We start from the raw sequence: 15629 nt of genomic DNA, 5'->3' as shown, positions 1-15629 counted from the left end.
CCACTAGGCTGCAATCCCCAACCCAACTTAATGGGTTTAGTTTAGAAATAATACCCTACGACTTAAAAGTGAGTTGGAAAATGAGGCTGACAAGACCCCCTGTCTGTTTTTATATTTGAGACGGGCTGGCCTTGACTTGGGGTCGCAAACAAGTCCCAACACACCTGGCTTAGAGTTGAACAATGAAAATGACTGGTTCTGCCATTTTTGATTGTTGATCCAGACTGCTGTCTCCAAGGCAGACTATTTATATGAATATGTAATTTAGAGTTGTTCTTTATTTTCTGCATTTTAGACTTCCAGCTCACAAGCTTGTCCCACCCTAAACATCTGATTGTTAACTTGCTCACCGTGAGTGCCTTGTAGTATCTAAATTCAGATGTTTTTCCAAAGCGAAACCAAAGACAACAACTGTTCTAAGAAAATGTAGGCTGACTTGGCCGCCCCCTCCTCAGATCGCTGATCTTCGTATTTTCATATGCAGTAATATGATTCATTGTGTCAATAAACTTAAAGGTGCTGTTGGCCTCAGGAAATTGTCAAAATCATAAGAAGTGATCAGTGTGAATATTTTTCATAGATGTAAATATTTCCCACATAAATGATAGGGGGAGGGTCATTTCACCCCACGATCTGTCATCTTTTGTTCTATTTTTTCTGTGACCCAGCCTAGCCTTGAACTAGAAACAATCCTCCTGCCTCAGCCACCCTACTACTGATTTTAGACTGGAGCATACCTGGCTTCTTCCCCACCTTTTTTGAATCACGTACCTTGGGAGTCCATTGAGTCTAAGAATAGCAAACTTGTCTTCCTGTAGAGACCCACCTGTGCACAGCCGCGTGCAGCTACTACCACTCTGTCTGAGATGCTGCAGTTTTCCTAACTGCTCCTTAATCTGCGTGTGTGCTATTTTTACTAACCTTGAAAGTACCGAGATAAATTGGCAAACAAACAAAACACATTCTACGTATTGTCCGAACACTTTGGAGAAGGCATAAGTAGCTCTTGGAGCATGAACGGAAGTTTGGGAGTGGATCCTACTCCATGCTTTACCTAGTATTGAAGGGGAGTGACCGTGAAATTGAGCTAACTTTTCAAAAAGATCCCCTGTAAGCTGTTCTATCAACAACACATGTTGGCTGGAGGTATGGCTTCTAATGGTGGAGTGTTTGTCTCTCATCAGTTCAGTCCTCAGCACAGAAACAAGTACTCGTTTTGGAAGACCACATCCACTATTCTTTAACTGGGTCAGTGTGGTGGAACTTCAGCCTGGGACATAATTGGATAGTCTACAAGAGTGATTTCACCGAAGCGTTTGATGTTGCAAGTTGCTTCTATCTCTGAGGAGCTTGGGGATTAGTTCATCTTGAACACAATGCCTAAAATTAGACTGCTAAGCTAAAATACGAGTTTGTTAAACTTCTCTTTTCCCAAAGGTAGTTGGAAAAGTTTGTGAAAGTCTTTCAGAAATGGAGAAGTGAGCAAGTCCAAAGAAGCTTGGCCAGAGCTTAGTCAGGCTTTCTCTCTGTCAAAGATCAAATAGTTCTTCTAGAGTTTTTGACTTTTTCTAAGTCAAGTAAGTATTTTTAGTGCATTTTCTTCAGTAATAATTCAAATATGCAGTAGCTTTCCCCAGTGAGCCTGTAATCTCAGCTAATCTGGGACATGTTTGGAGTGGTCCAGCCTGGTTTGAGGGCACTTTCCATGGTTGTTCACAAGGACGGGTTTGCTGCTGTTTCAGGAGCCGTCTCATCTCCCACAGTACTTGCCCAGCAAGTTTGGGGTGCTGGGTTTGATTCCCCGGTACTACCCAGAAAAGAAGGAAGGCAGTTAGTATGTGACTCCGTGTTTAAATAATGATGTCATCTTTTAAAAATTAAAGATAAATGCAGTCGTAAGAGTCAGAAGTCAGGGTGGGGACTTAGACTAGTTCTAGGGTTGTTTGTTTTTTCAGGGAGGGTTCTTGTAGCCCAGACTGGCTTTAGAGCTTGAAGTCCTGCCTCAGCCTTCCAGGTGCTGAAGTTCAGATGTGCTGACAGCTCACCTGGCTTAGTCGAGGTTGGTAGGGTGTGTGTGTGTGTGTGTGTGTGTGTGTGTGTGCGCGCGCGCGCGTGCACTGCAGGAAACTACACCTACTGTGTGATTTGAACACTAACCGGGAATGGCAGGAAGTGCAGGCCCTGTTTTGTGAGGACTGATCCTGGTGTGTGGGGAGCATTCTGAGAACTGTGTGCACAGTCACAAGGCGTGGATCCGCCCTGTGTGGATCAATGTCAGAACTACTTAGGGCACCTGATTATTCTGTTCTAGAAACTCTGGAATTTAGCCAAATATTCTTGCCTTGAGTATAATATCTGTGATCTGTGCATGTGCTAGCTACCGGTGTCCTACGGTTCTGGTTTCATGCCAAACCGCTGCCAACGCTATCGCCCTCAGTACTGCCAGCCATCTGCCTCTCTGCTCTCATCCATCCTCTTCATTATGCCTCGGGTACCCTTCTGGAGGTTGCATTCCTTGGGTGACTAGGAATGAATGGCTGCCTTCACATCCCTAAGTTCTCCCTTCTCTTCCTCTGTGACAGTCCTGGGACAAAGCTGCTCTTGAACTCCTGAGATCCTCCTGCCTCTGCCTCCCGCTAAGTTACTTTTTTCGGTGAATGTAGACAGCTGGATCTGCAGCATTTGCTGATTGTGAGAAACTGAGTTGTTAAATGACTTTGAGCAGAATAGGAAGAGACGGCAAGATCCAAGACTGGGCCTGGTGGGCTCGTTCTTGTTGAAATGGGACATGAAGAGTGGACATGTGCTTGACCCGCTGTGGTCTGCATAAGAAACACGCACACAGCCACATGCGCGCGCACACACACACACACACACACACCACCTAGATAGGTACAGGGCCCAGACAAAACAGAAGACTTTTCACTTGCAGTGATCAGTTATGGATAGCTGTGTGATCCCGTCCCCCGCCCTGGCACTTCTCAGCAGTCTCAGCTTAAAAGTTGGGCTTATTTGAGCTCCAGGCACCCAGCTCCAAATTGAGAGTCACTGGATAGAAAGAAAACTGTGTGTTAAGCTGAAAGGTCCGTGTGTGTATCTCATCAATTGTCAAGAGTTCAGACATGTAGAGAGGACAAAAGAAGCCAGGAAAGCCTCGTAGGAAGAGCTGCAGTGTGAGGGGCTGAACAGGAGAAGAGGTCATCCAAGAATGGGTGTTTACCTAGAACCTCACATGGAAACAGTTTTTGGGGGACCCGCAGGAGGGTGCCGTCATCATTAGAGTCACTTCCCAATCAAATAAATGTAATGCAATTAATAGAAAGGATAAAGTGGTCTAGATATGAAACAGTGGGATTCATTATGGCATTTTATACATGTATTGTGTGCTTTCCTCACATTTACCACCCCCCTCACACACACATGACATTTTCATGCATGTGTATCATGTGTATGTATTGTGCATGTAGATCACATTTTCTTTAACCATGGTCTATTCCGGGTCTCCACTTCTGCCTCAGAATCTTGGCGTGTTATAAATAATGCAGCATAAAACATAGAGTGCAAATGTCTCTAGAATAAATTCCACCCGGTGTTTCCCGGGGACGGTGCAGCTGGTCTGGTGGCCCTTCTGTGTAAGTGCCGGTTTTTTGCTGTCCGTTTGTGGCTGTACTGATTGCGCGTCCTTCAGCAGCCCCTCAGGGCTTCCTCCCTACCTTAGCGTTTTCTTTCTTGATAGTCATTTGAACTAGTTTTGGTCTGCAATTTCCTAATAGTTAAGAGAAGAAAATTTTATTAATAGTGCTTATCAAAATGATAAATGAGAATCTATTACACAGCTTTTACAATATATAAAAAATCTAGAACTCTGTAATGAGTATAAATGGCATGTTAAGATTTGAATCAATATTATGTATGGAAAAAAATATCTGAGTTATGGAAATACTGGTGAAAAATCAGAACTTCAGAGAATACTGCTATTGTTTGTTGATAATTGAAGAAGATGTAAAGTTGCATCCAAACTTATCAAATTGTTTCCCCTCCCCCATCCCCGTGCAAGTTCAAACAACCTGAGTAGTTAAGGAGCTCAAAGGATGAGATGACCAGAGGGTGTAAGATAAGCCTGGATAAAAGGTGGGGTTTGCCAGGGAGGAAAGCCGAAGAAGAAGCTGTGGAGCAGAGGTTTCTCCTGCCCTGGCCCTGCTGTGGTGATGTGGGGGGTGGGAAGGGTTGTGCCTTAAAGGCGACCCTGCTCTTGGACACTGCAGAGAGGGCCTGGCAGTTGCCTTACAGAAAAGGGCATATTGTGAGTCAGCTGGCAAGTGGGCAGAGAGGAGCCTGTGCTCAAGACAGGGCTGGTGCCTGCACAGGAGACACAGCCATGATTCATGAGGGCAGAGTAGTGGAGGCATTGGTGAGAGACACTGGCCCGAAGCTGCTGAAGCCTCTCCAGGAGCCCACCGGCCTGTGCCCAATTTCCAGGTAGGAGTCCAGTGAGTACTGTTGGAGCCCTGAAGAACTGTCTCTCCAGAGGGGGGAGTCCCGAGGTGTGAGGCTGGAGGGCACGGTGTGAACAGGGACTGAGGGGGGTTGGCGTCTGGCAACACATCATCAAATGTTCTTTCTGTTCTGTTTTTATTGCTGGCCCCAAACCATTGAGATCTGGTAAGTAATTACAAAGATCTAAGAATTGTTTAAAGTCAGGACTTGCCATTCTGTTCCAAGGGAGGATTTGGGGTTCTTAGTGAATAAAGAAGAGAAACGTGAAGTGTAGTAATTTAATTAGTGTGGGGGTTTGAGCTCAGTTTCTTCCTAGTCATTTGAAGTGTGTAGGAGAATTTGGTTATTCTCATTAGGAAATATGTTAAATTTAAGAAAATGTTAACATTTTGCCCCCCTTTGTTTGTATCTTTTATGTGGCACTTTATCTCTCTTAAATCTCACAGTGCATTGGTCAGTCACAGACTGATTTCTCTCCATTTGTTTGTTTAAGGAACTAGCTCTCCGAAGCCAGTTGCCCACACTGGAGCAGGATGGAGGAACTCAGAATGCCGTGTCTTCTCCTGGGATGTCTCAGGAATTGAGGACAATGGACAACCAATAGTTCGGATCCCTTTCTTTAACAGGTTAGTGAGTGCTGGCCAGTATCTGAAAAGGGAGGATCCTTGCCTTCATTGTTCCACTCTGTGCTTGTCCAGGCTGTTTGAACATCTGTGTGGGCCAAGCCCCGGAACTGTCAGCCACCCTCTCCACAATGCCAAGCGCAAGTCCACATCCTGCACAGGAGGGCGAGCAGTTCAGGCTTGTGGAAAGGGTCTGGTTAAAGCCCCAGCGTGCTTGCTTCTGCCTGTACTCCATGCTGACATACTGTGGCAGTCTCGAGGGGCGTTGTGGGTGCCTCCATGGAAGCGGGCAAGCGAGCAGCATCTTAGCCCTGAACATGTAGTGGAGGATTGGAGGCTGTAGCTTTCCATCTGTATAGCTAGCACTCAAGTAAGGCCTCGTATTCTTCAAGGCTTTCATCTAAGGAGATAAAATATAAGGTTGTGCCCTACCCAAAACTGTAACTTGGTAGCATTATTTTAAACAGTGAAACTCAGGTGCCTTCATGATGAGTTTATAGTCTCTGGGTCTGGGCTTCACGTGGATGAGGTTCAAACTGCTGCGTTTGAAAACAGCCCCCCCCTCCCCCCCGTGGGGTCATGTATTTTTTTTTATGCTTTGAAAAACCATTTATAATTAACATTTAGCTAAAACCTATCCTGCTGTGTTGATTTTGCTTTTGAAAAAGATTAGAATACTCTGGGGTAGACTCCTTCCTCCCCCCAAATGCTTTTAAGCAACATATCTCCTTCCCCCTTCTTTTTCCTTCATTTTGGGTCAGGATCTCTCTTTTAGCCCACACTGGCCTCAGGTCATTAGTGATCCTCTGACCTCAGCCCTTTAAGGTGCTGGGGCAACCAGTTTTGAGCCACATTGAGCACATTTGTAAAACTGGTTTAGGGAATGTGGCAACGGCGTCATGTGCTTCTAATCCCAGGCAGAGCCAGGTGGATCTCTTGAATTCAGGAGAGCCAGGGCTATGCAGAGAAACGCTGTCTTGAAGACCAACCCCCCCCCACCAAAAAGGCTTATGAACTATTTTCAATTCTCACAATTAACTTGAAAAATAATTTGAATAGAAAGTATAATTGAATTTCCCATCGTCCTTGCTGTCTTGGAGTGAATTTGTGCCGGGCACACCTTCACTTCCAGCACTTGAGGCAGAAGCAGGTAGGGGTGATGGTCTGTGAGCAGTAAGATCCTGTCAAAGAAAAGAAACTCTGTAGTTGCCTGGCAGGCAGCTGTGTTTTCAAAGGCCGTGAGAAGTCTGGCCTGGGGTGCTCTACTCATTGTGACCCCATCACGTGGGAGGCTGACATAGGAGTTCAGTTCAGCTGCTGTGTTCACATCCCGGGACAACCTGCAAAGGTATTGTTTTAAGTCTCATTTACTACATGCACACAGAGAGAAGCAGAATATTAAAGTTTCTATCTAAAGTTACATACAAGTGTGTGCTTTTGCCCTGGAGCTGGAGATGATGAGAAAAGGCACTACCACAGAGGTCTTCCAGGAGAAAGGTTTCAGAGCTGTTCAAGTGCCCTGTTTTGTGAAGGCTTATCTGAGGATTAAAATCCAACTTGTCAGAAGCAGGAAGGGGTGGGCTGCACATCTTCCTGGCAGTGATTGTGACTCTTCAGACCTGAAACCTAGGCATGCTGAGATCAGTGCATTTCTTCCTATTACAGAATCTTCTGTTTATACTTGTGCTGTTCATTTCTGTTTTCAAGCAAAGCCTTGCTCTGCAGCCCAGACTATCCTCAGACTTAAGTTCTAAAGGCTGAGGTCCCAGAATCAGCACCCAGATTCCAAAATGCACCTGGCGACAGTTTTCTTTCTTAGAGACACCCGATGTCTTCTCTGCTGCTTGCTAGTGAACCAAACCTGCACCTTGAAGTTCAGCACCACCCTGTCTGCACATCCGCCTGTGACTCACAGCTGCTGTTGCTGCACAGCAAGGATGTGGTTCATAGGATGTGTGTTCTTTTCCACACCATCTTAACCCCTGTCCATCGAGCTGCTTTGATGCCCATCAGGTTGTTCTAGACACTCGGCATTAACTGGGGTTTGACAGAGAGCAATTGTAGCTAAGAAAACAGTCTGAGCTCTCCCCAGATCACAGTGGGCTTCCCCTGCTGCCTTCCGAGTGTCGATAAAGTGTTAATGTCTTCCTTAACACACTCAGTTGTCTGCTGTGTGTCCCGTGTGAGGACAGCAACCCAACATTCAAAGCTGACTGGCATCCTGGGATGACCCAACATGGCTGTGTGTATGCTAACAGTCTCAGAGGCAAGTTTGTGTTTCTTAGATTTTTGTGAGGCTTCTGAATTTTGCCAAAATCTGACAGAAGCGTTGGCATACCGCAGTGTGTGTCATCCACAAAGTGATGAGGGGAGGATGGGGCATTGAACAGTTGGGGAAGAAGGATGGAATAAAGCCTCTGCCAGTGCTGAGGTGGGATCTGGTGGGTGGTTTTGTTTTCTTTTAAACAAACACTTTAAATGTCCACTGTGTAAGGAGAGTCAGTCTACATTTGTGGCCAGAAACCAGGAGAGGAACGACAGTTGCCCTTGGGGCTTGGGTTTTTGTTTAGTTTAGTAGAATTCAGATTTCCAGTTAATACCAGCCACACTTCTCTGCCTTCACATGGGAAAGTGTTCTATTTAGGAATTTTCAAGGCTTGTCTTCTGTTGATCCTGAGTGCAGTCTTGAGACTTTCCATTCAGCCTTAAGTACAGTGCATGCTGGCGCCCCATTTCTTCCGCAGGCTCTGCTGATCTTTAACTTCTGAAGTTAGGACCTCTATCTGGTGCTGGAGTGTTTGGGTGCTCCCCTCCCCCAAACAGAAGCAAAAGATCTAGCTGTGGGAATTCTTATTCTGCAATGACTCATCTGTTTTGGCAAAAGATTCTGGTTCTTTATTTGGGCTTGGCTTTTTGTTGGCCTAAGTTTTTTGCTCAGGAGCTGGGAGTTCAACAGGAGCCTGATGCGGGTTTGTTCCCCTGGAGTGTATGTTTTGACCTCCCTGCCTCGGTTGTGTTATGAAACCTCTAAGCTTCAATCAAGGTAGTTAATGGAACTTGTCACTTTTTTTCTCAATTGCCACCCAAGCTCAGAACCCTAGAATTAAGGTTCTGGCCCCACTAACTGTCGTCTCTTTAGTTAGGATCCATGTGCCTGTCCTGTTGTAGGACAGGCTGTCCTACTCTGAAGAGGCACTGCAGGGCAAGGATTGCTCACTGGTCCTCTAATGGATGCTTTATTTTTTGCCTGAATTGATTAAAACATTTTCTGTTGGTCTGTCAAGTTTTCCTAGGGCACCTATCACTCTAGAGATGAGAGCACAGGACAGTGGCCTCAGCATGAGCAGCTACAGTGTTCCTCGGACCCCGGACGACTTCCTGAACAGTGTTGATGAAATGGATACAGGCAAGTGTTTATTCTCTCTGAGTTACAGGTGGTCATCGGTTCCAATCAACTACTTAGAGCAAAGATAAGAACTTTAAGTCAGATTCAGCCCGTTTTGTTTCTCCCTCCTTCCTTCCTTCCTTCCTTCCTTCCTAACTTCCTTCCACCTGGGAATCAAAGAGGCCCTGCCTGGAATCATGTCTTTAAAAACACTGTTTTTTCTTTTAGAGATAAGGTCTTGCTGTATAGCCCATGCTGACCTTCTGACCCTCCTGCTCGGCCTCCAGAATACTGAGATTTCAGACACGCACCATCTGTTGATGCCTGATTTGTTAACATGTTAGTTGGGGGCCTATTAGAAGTCTCTCTTGTTTACGCTGTGTTCTTTAATTTTGAATAACTTTTTTATGTGATTCATTGTTTATCTCTTTTCCTCTGAATACTTTTGGTTCAGCTGAGGTGTTTAAGGTTTTTCAGGCTAGGAACCAGATGTGGGGATGTTAGGGTAAAAACGCACCGATTTTTATCGTTGAACTAGTTGTAGAGGTAATGAAGAGCCTAAGACCCCCCTGCCTTAGAGGGGTGAGGAGAGAACGGGGGGGGGCACTTGGGGAGCTCACTGGGAACGACACAGTCTTTCCAAATGTCAGCCTTTTGTGCCTGCATTTATCTGATGCCTGATATCCCCATTAGCAGCCACTCGAGCCCACCTCATGTCTAGCCTCATCCTGGCTCCTCTCCGCTCCCTCAGCACCTGACAATGGTGCTTGTGTTCTGCAAGTCAGTTCTAATGAAGCTTCTGAGGAGGGAGTGAGGGCTAATGTCAAAATAATAAAGTTTTGTGGGCCAGGTAAGTTTGAGAATTTTAGAGCAGAGGTCACATGTCTGCAAGGGCCTGTGCTGGTTGTGAGTGTGCCACCATGTCCCAGAGCGCATCTGGGAGAAAAGGACCCTCCATCTTCATCTTAGGAATTGGTGGCTACTTTCTGGGAGAGAGAGGGGAGGCATGAGTGTCATTTCTTTCTGCTGCATACGGCTTTCCAAAGGAGTTTCACATCTTCACAGCCCCCCATCGGTGGTTATTAGACTTTGTAACGAGCAGCCAGGCTGTACATCGCGTGTCTGTGAAATGGTGAGGCACGTGTAAACCTGTGTGTGGTTTTCTGAGGTGGACCATGGTGCTCCTCTGTTTCTGTGAGTCTCTGCTCATACGGTGCATCGACAGTACACAACAAACACTCTGTTTATCCCTCCCCAAATCTAGGTGACACTATCAACCAAAGCACCCTGCCCTCGCAGCAAAGTCGTTTCCCAGACTACCTGGAAGCCATCCCTGGGACAAATGTGGACCTTGGAACACTGGAAGGAGATGCGATGAACATAGAAGGGGGAGGAGCTGATGCCCAGCCTTCAGGAAGCCCTGAGTTCTGACATCCTCAATGACATGGAGTCCGTGTTGGCTGCCACCAAGCTAGATAAGGAAAGCTTCCTCACATGGCTATAGATTGCCGAGAGGCCACAGAGCTAAGGCGTGCATCCCTCAAGTTCAGATGAGCCAGTGGCCGAGCTTCTGGCTAACCCGGGAAACATGAACAGATGTCCAGCAGGGAGCCTCCATCACTGTTCCGCTCTCCGCCCGTCGCTGCTGTTACTGTTGCTGACCTCTTCACAGCCGCCCTGAAGAATCAGAACCACAGAACAACAAGACCCTTTGGTTTCTTTTGCTCCAATAGCTGCTGTTCTTTGGGGTTGCTGGGGAATACGCTGTTGGATGACGGGTGTTCTTCCTGTTGCCCAGTGGTCTTCACACCATCATTTGAACTGAACACTCAGACTGGGAACTGAAATGCTTCATGGCAGCGCATTTGTTCAAGAGGTGGCTTCTTCAGCTGCCTTTGACCCTCTGGTCCAACAAGCCAAAAAAACATGGCGACTGACCTTAGCTGTACTCAGTGCTGTTCAGGAGATCACAGAGACTGACTTTTTAATCTCTTCTCCTAGTGATGCCATTAGTCACATGGTGACCTGGATTTTATTTAGAAACTTATATGGCGTGAGACAGTTTCCATAGAAATATATTAATTATTGCCACATACTCTAGGTTAGGATTGAGTGGGGTATTTTTGTGGGTGCTGGCCTGTCTTCTCTTCCTTTCAAGGTAATTGATTTTGTTGGCATGTAGACAAATATAGTAGCTTGGGGTGGGCAATACTGTTCTTTTGTGGGGGGGCCTCTATTTCCTGGCTTGTTACCATCCTATTTAAATCTTGGTTATCTCCTGTCTACATATGTACACACATTTATAATGTCGACGGTAGTGTGGTAGAGGAATGTCTCCTTTCAAACATTTCCCTCCTTTCCAGTTGATTTTTTAAATGGTAGCCTTGAACATGCATTTAAATACATGGCTAGTTATGTTTCACAGATAGGGCGACCTGCAGGTGTTTGAGGTTGGGCAGTGTTCTAGAAAAGGGCTCTTGTTGTGGTAGGGCCCAGGGGAGCTCTTGCCCTCCGTACACTTTGGTGACTTGGACAGAAGCAAGCAAACGGCCTCACTCCCCCTTGAGCGGATTCATGTTGGGCAGTCACTGAGCAGGAGCGAGCTTTGGAGGTGGGGCTTCCCTTTGCCTTCGCGTCAGTTTTGGATGTAAGCTCAGGTACTTGAGTTCTCATTTGTAGTGAACACGATGAAGACCACATTGAGTGTTATCTACAAGATCATTTTTAGAAAACCTGCTCACATTTTCTTGCTGAATGGACCCTGGGGAGTGTAGAACGCTGTGAGGTCATGGGACGGCTGGTGAAGTGATCAGACAGTAATGTGGGGGGTAGTTGAAATTAGCAGAGAACTAGACATAGGTGTGATTATGTCTTTATTTTCGCAAGAAGAGAGATTGCTAGAGTATGTGTCTCTGGGAGTAATGATGGTTTCCAAAGAGTATTTTTTAAAGGAACAAAATAAGCATGAATTAGCTCTTCAATATAAGCTGTAAAGTAATAGTTGGTTATGAACTGTAGTGGTGCCAGCTAGCACTTCTGTCATTTAAGGGTCTTTGAATGCTTCTAGAAGAAGCCCTTATTTTCAAGGGTTTTTAATGAACAAGCAAACAAAACATTCTTTCCCTGGCTACAGCTGCTGTAAAAAGCTCAGCTTTGGAAGATAGGACCTGTTGGCCCTTTGATTTAGTTTGTGCAAGGATGAGAGTAGGAAAGTTTTATTCAGTGCTCTGAGTGCTCAGAAATGCAGTTGGTGTGTTATTATATGTGGTGATTCATAGTCAGAACCAGTGTATTATTCGTATTCATAGTCATTTCTAGCCACTGACTCTAAGGCTTCTACTAAGAAACTAGCTGAAGATCCGCCCTTGAATTAGGTCTGGGGAAACGACCATCAGGAGGATGCATTGACTTTAGAAGTAAAATTTTACTCGCAATTCAAAATTAAGCCGCTGGATGATAGCAGTGTGTGGTAAGTGCCTGCGGTTTGCATCCTCTGTGTGGGCAGACTAGCTTTAGTGGTGGGAGGGCGGGAAGGCGGGTGTGGGCTGGTGAAGTTAGTAGGGCTGTGATAGAAAAGCTTTTATATATTTCTTTCTCATCAGAAAAGACTTAGCTCTTAAAGTTGTTCCTAAACTCTGAATTGCTCAAGCTCACCACAAAGTGAGATGTGCCATCCTCCTCCTCCCTCGGGATCGTTTGCCTGGTGATACCTCAGTGTTCAGCTGCCTTGGTGCCTGACAGCTCTCTGACCTTCTCAACCCTTTGTGCTGACTGTGGGGACCTGAGCCCCTTTGCTGAATCGCGGCTTCCATGTAGTCTTGTTGTGTCCTTCCATTGTAGACGTGTGTAATGCTTCCTGACTGTAGTGGGTAGCATGCGGATAAGAATTTAACTGGTTATTCTTGAATTTCTTTTACAATAAACCAATTTTTATAAGCTTAAAATGTATCAGCTTTTTACATTTGTGTTCTTTTCAGTTAGCACTTCTGAGTTCCTTGGGATCAAGAGGGAAGGCCGTTGACTGGGGTTTCAGAGCAATCGGTGCTCTGTGCCTTGTATTGTTTCCTAAACACAGAGAGGCAGCTGTTAAAGAGAAAAAGCCACAAGGAAGCAGCTGTGGGATGTTAGTTCTCAAGTGCTCCTATCAGGTGAGCATGTGCACTAGAGACTGAAAGGACTGAACGGCACAATTTACACTCCATAGCGCAACGTTGGGGTTGGAGCGCAAAGGTGGAGGCAGGATCTCTGATCGCTTCAGAGTCCTGGTGCTTCTGGGGGCAGAGATGGAGTTCATGTTGGCAAGCATGTTTTTAGAAGGACTCTGGATGTCCTCTCTCCCTTGTTGTCTGTACCTTCATAAAATAGTCTCTGGTTTTTTGTTGTTTTTTTGAGACAAGGTTTCTTTGTGTAGCCTTGGCTGTGGTAGAACTAGCTCCAGGCTGGCCTCTCCCTCCAGAGTGGTGAGAACCACCTGGCTTCTCCATGTTTTTTATGCTCTATTTCTAAACCGTGCACACTTGTCGTACGTCTGTACTTGTATGTGTGTGTATAGATGTATGTTATATATAAGTGCTTGCTCGTGTTAGGTACCCCCATAAGTTGTTACCACGGCATTTTTATTATTCTGTACTGCCTTTTTGTTTCCTCATGCAGTTCAAATATACACTTGAACTCTGTTCTTAAACTCTGAAGTGTATTTTTAGTGATTTTTTTTTTTTTTTTTTTTTTTAGTTGAACAGCTACGAAACATAAAGTATAGCCTGCGGCAGCCATGGTAGACAGGTTACCTCCAAGAGGTGCGTTTGCAGCGGTTGCACACAGCTGCGGTTCTTGGCCGCTGTGCCCTCTACACTCCGCATGCCTGTGTCAGAGGTACCACCTTAAGTAGAGTCTTGTCTGCTTTGTTCTTATCTACAGTGTTGAGGGCATCGCGGAAGCAACTGAGGTGGACCTGACACGTCTTTTGTGATGGCCTTGAGGCCCTGGTCCTTGATGGAACTGGGTCTTCTGTGCTAGGCAAGGCTCCACTCTCTGGGCTGCCTCCCCACTCCCTGCCTTTGTTTTTCCAAAGCATTCTCTCATGATCTTCAGAATAAGTTATATTTGTGAAAGATTTGTTTTTATAGATACATAGAAAGTGACGTGACCTGGATTTTGAACGAGGAGCAGGTTTGATTTCTTGCATATGTAGTTTCTGATGTTGACACATCAGCTTTGGTCAGGCAGACCTGAGAGCTTTTTAGACTCTGAAATGTTTTTCACATTCCTAAAACAGCTTATGAGACCTGACATTGTTCTTTCTTTTGGCACAAAACACAGGGACTCCACATCTCAGGACAAATGACTCGGAGCTAGAAGTGTACGTGCTTAGCATGTGTGACGCCAACACCCAGAGAAAAAGCTCACCTCGTGCCCATAACACTGCCTCTTGGTAGGGAGCTGCCCGCGGCTGTGTCCACATAGCAGTGACAGCCTAGGGAGTCATACCGCCAACCCTAGTGGTGATTGGTGCTTCCCCCTTCTCCCTCCCCTTCCATCTCTTCACGACCAAGGTTGCACAGGCAGAGCATTCTCTGAGGACAGCCAGCCTCCCTGTGTGAGTAACTTTGAAGTGGACACAGTCATGCTAATGAGAGCGGCCTGGCTCTGCGGCGACTCCAGGCCATCCTGCTCCACTTTATCTGTCGTGTATGTGCAGTTGCTCACAGAGGCCAGAAGAGGGCGGCAGGTCCTCCCCTGGAGCTGCAATTCCAGCTACTTTAAGTGTATGTTAATGGTTGCTTTGCAGTCGCAGACAAACTTGTGATGAACACTATTTCTTTTTTTTACCCCAAGACAGGGTTTTTCTGTGTAACAGCTCTGTCTGTCCTGGTATACTACCTTTGTAGACCAGGCTGGCCTCAAACTCAGAGATCCGCCTGCCTCTGCCTCCTGAGTGCACCATCACCGCCTGGCTACACTACTCCATTTTAAGAGCTTACCTGCTGCCCAAATTGAGAGAGTTGGGAGCACAGTGGTGGTCCTGTGGAGTCCCCTGTGGTTCCAGCGTCAGAGAGGCAGAGCCGTTGCTAGAGCTCAGAACTGTGGTGCCACTCTGAACAACATTGTGCCTCTTCTCCGAAACAACAGGCCTTAGTCAGTTCCTTTTTCCCTTCCTCCCCTTCTGCTGGTGCTGGGGAGCCAGGGCCACCAGCACATTAAGTTAGCGAAGCCTGCTGAAGGTTTATGACATCTGTTCAGCCCTAAGTGTTGAGGATCTGAGGCCAGGACCTCCCTCAGACTTGTGCAAGCAAGCACTTTCTACCCACTGAGCCATCTCCCCGGTCCCCAGATCGCTTTCCTGCGATGGTGGGTTTACACAGAATTACGGTGGTCTGCCTCCCCGGCCTGCTTGAGGAGGAATTCCTTTCTGAAGCATGAGTGACAGACTCAGGAGGAACACTGATATTTCTGTACCGTCTGTGTGAACTACTGAAGCCAGCCACTCAAAGCCAATGATGCAGACACTAGGAATCCCGACTGAAGGAATGTCACCTTCACAACTTGCATTTAAGTATTCTTACTACTGATGAAGATGCAAGCTTGAGCTGGGAAGCACTTGCTGTGGACCTGAGTTCAAATCCACAGCTCCCACATAGACACCTACGACTCCATTGCTTTTGGAGACAGGTGGAAGGGATTGTTGGGGCTTCCTAGGTACTAGCTTAGCTATGAGTTCACTAAGAGGAAATGATAGGGCAGGACCCCTGCTGTCAGTCTGCACCTTCTTGGTGTGTGCATGCAGATGCACGTGGCCATGGAATCAGCTCAAATACTCAGGCTTGGCAACAAGCGCCCTTCCTCAGAGACATCACACTGGCCCCATGGTCGGTCATAGCTGTTTGGTTGGAACCATCACCCCAGCCACAAACATCCATGAGTCTGAAGTGTTTGGGTCCAGGCTCCACTCCAGCCCCTGGCATTCATTCTGGGATGTTTGGGTAAAACTTTCCATCCAAGGCCCCTCCCCTCAGTTGCCTCAGTCCAGACTCCACTTCCGAGAAAGCCCTCTTGAGAACATGTCCACAGGCTATTTAAACTGCCCCCCAGAGAATGAACATGTGGACTCTCTGGGCTTTCCCCTC

General features: G+C 46.5%; 1 protein-coding gene across 1 annotated transcript in view; it reads left to right on the top strand.

The window, feature by feature from the left end:
* Yap1 (Yes1 associated transcriptional regulator) overlaps window positions 1-12449 on the top strand; it is an 87981-nt gene extending 75532 nt beyond the window's left edge. Inside the window, 6 exon segments of the mRNA XM_038321493.2 lie at window positions 4991-5089; window positions 5091-5123; window positions 8414-8443; window positions 8445-8526; window positions 9770-9891; window positions 9893-12449. Of these exon segments, the coding sequence (XP_038177421.1) occupies window positions 4991-5089; window positions 5091-5123; window positions 8414-8443; window positions 8445-8526; window positions 9770-9891; window positions 9893-10009 (483 nt within the window). The 3' untranslated portion in view covers window positions 10010-12449.
* Window positions 12450-15629: the final 3180 nt, after the last annotated feature.

Source organism: Arvicola amphibius, chromosome 3 (genome assembly GCF_903992535.2).
Source record: "Arvicola amphibius chromosome 3, mArvAmp1.2, whole genome shotgun sequence".
Classification (NCBI taxonomy): domain Eukaryota; kingdom Metazoa; phylum Chordata; class Mammalia; order Rodentia; family Cricetidae; genus Arvicola; species Arvicola amphibius.
Note: the sequence above shows the minus strand (reverse complement) of the source record. Positions and strands in the feature narration are given on the sequence as shown.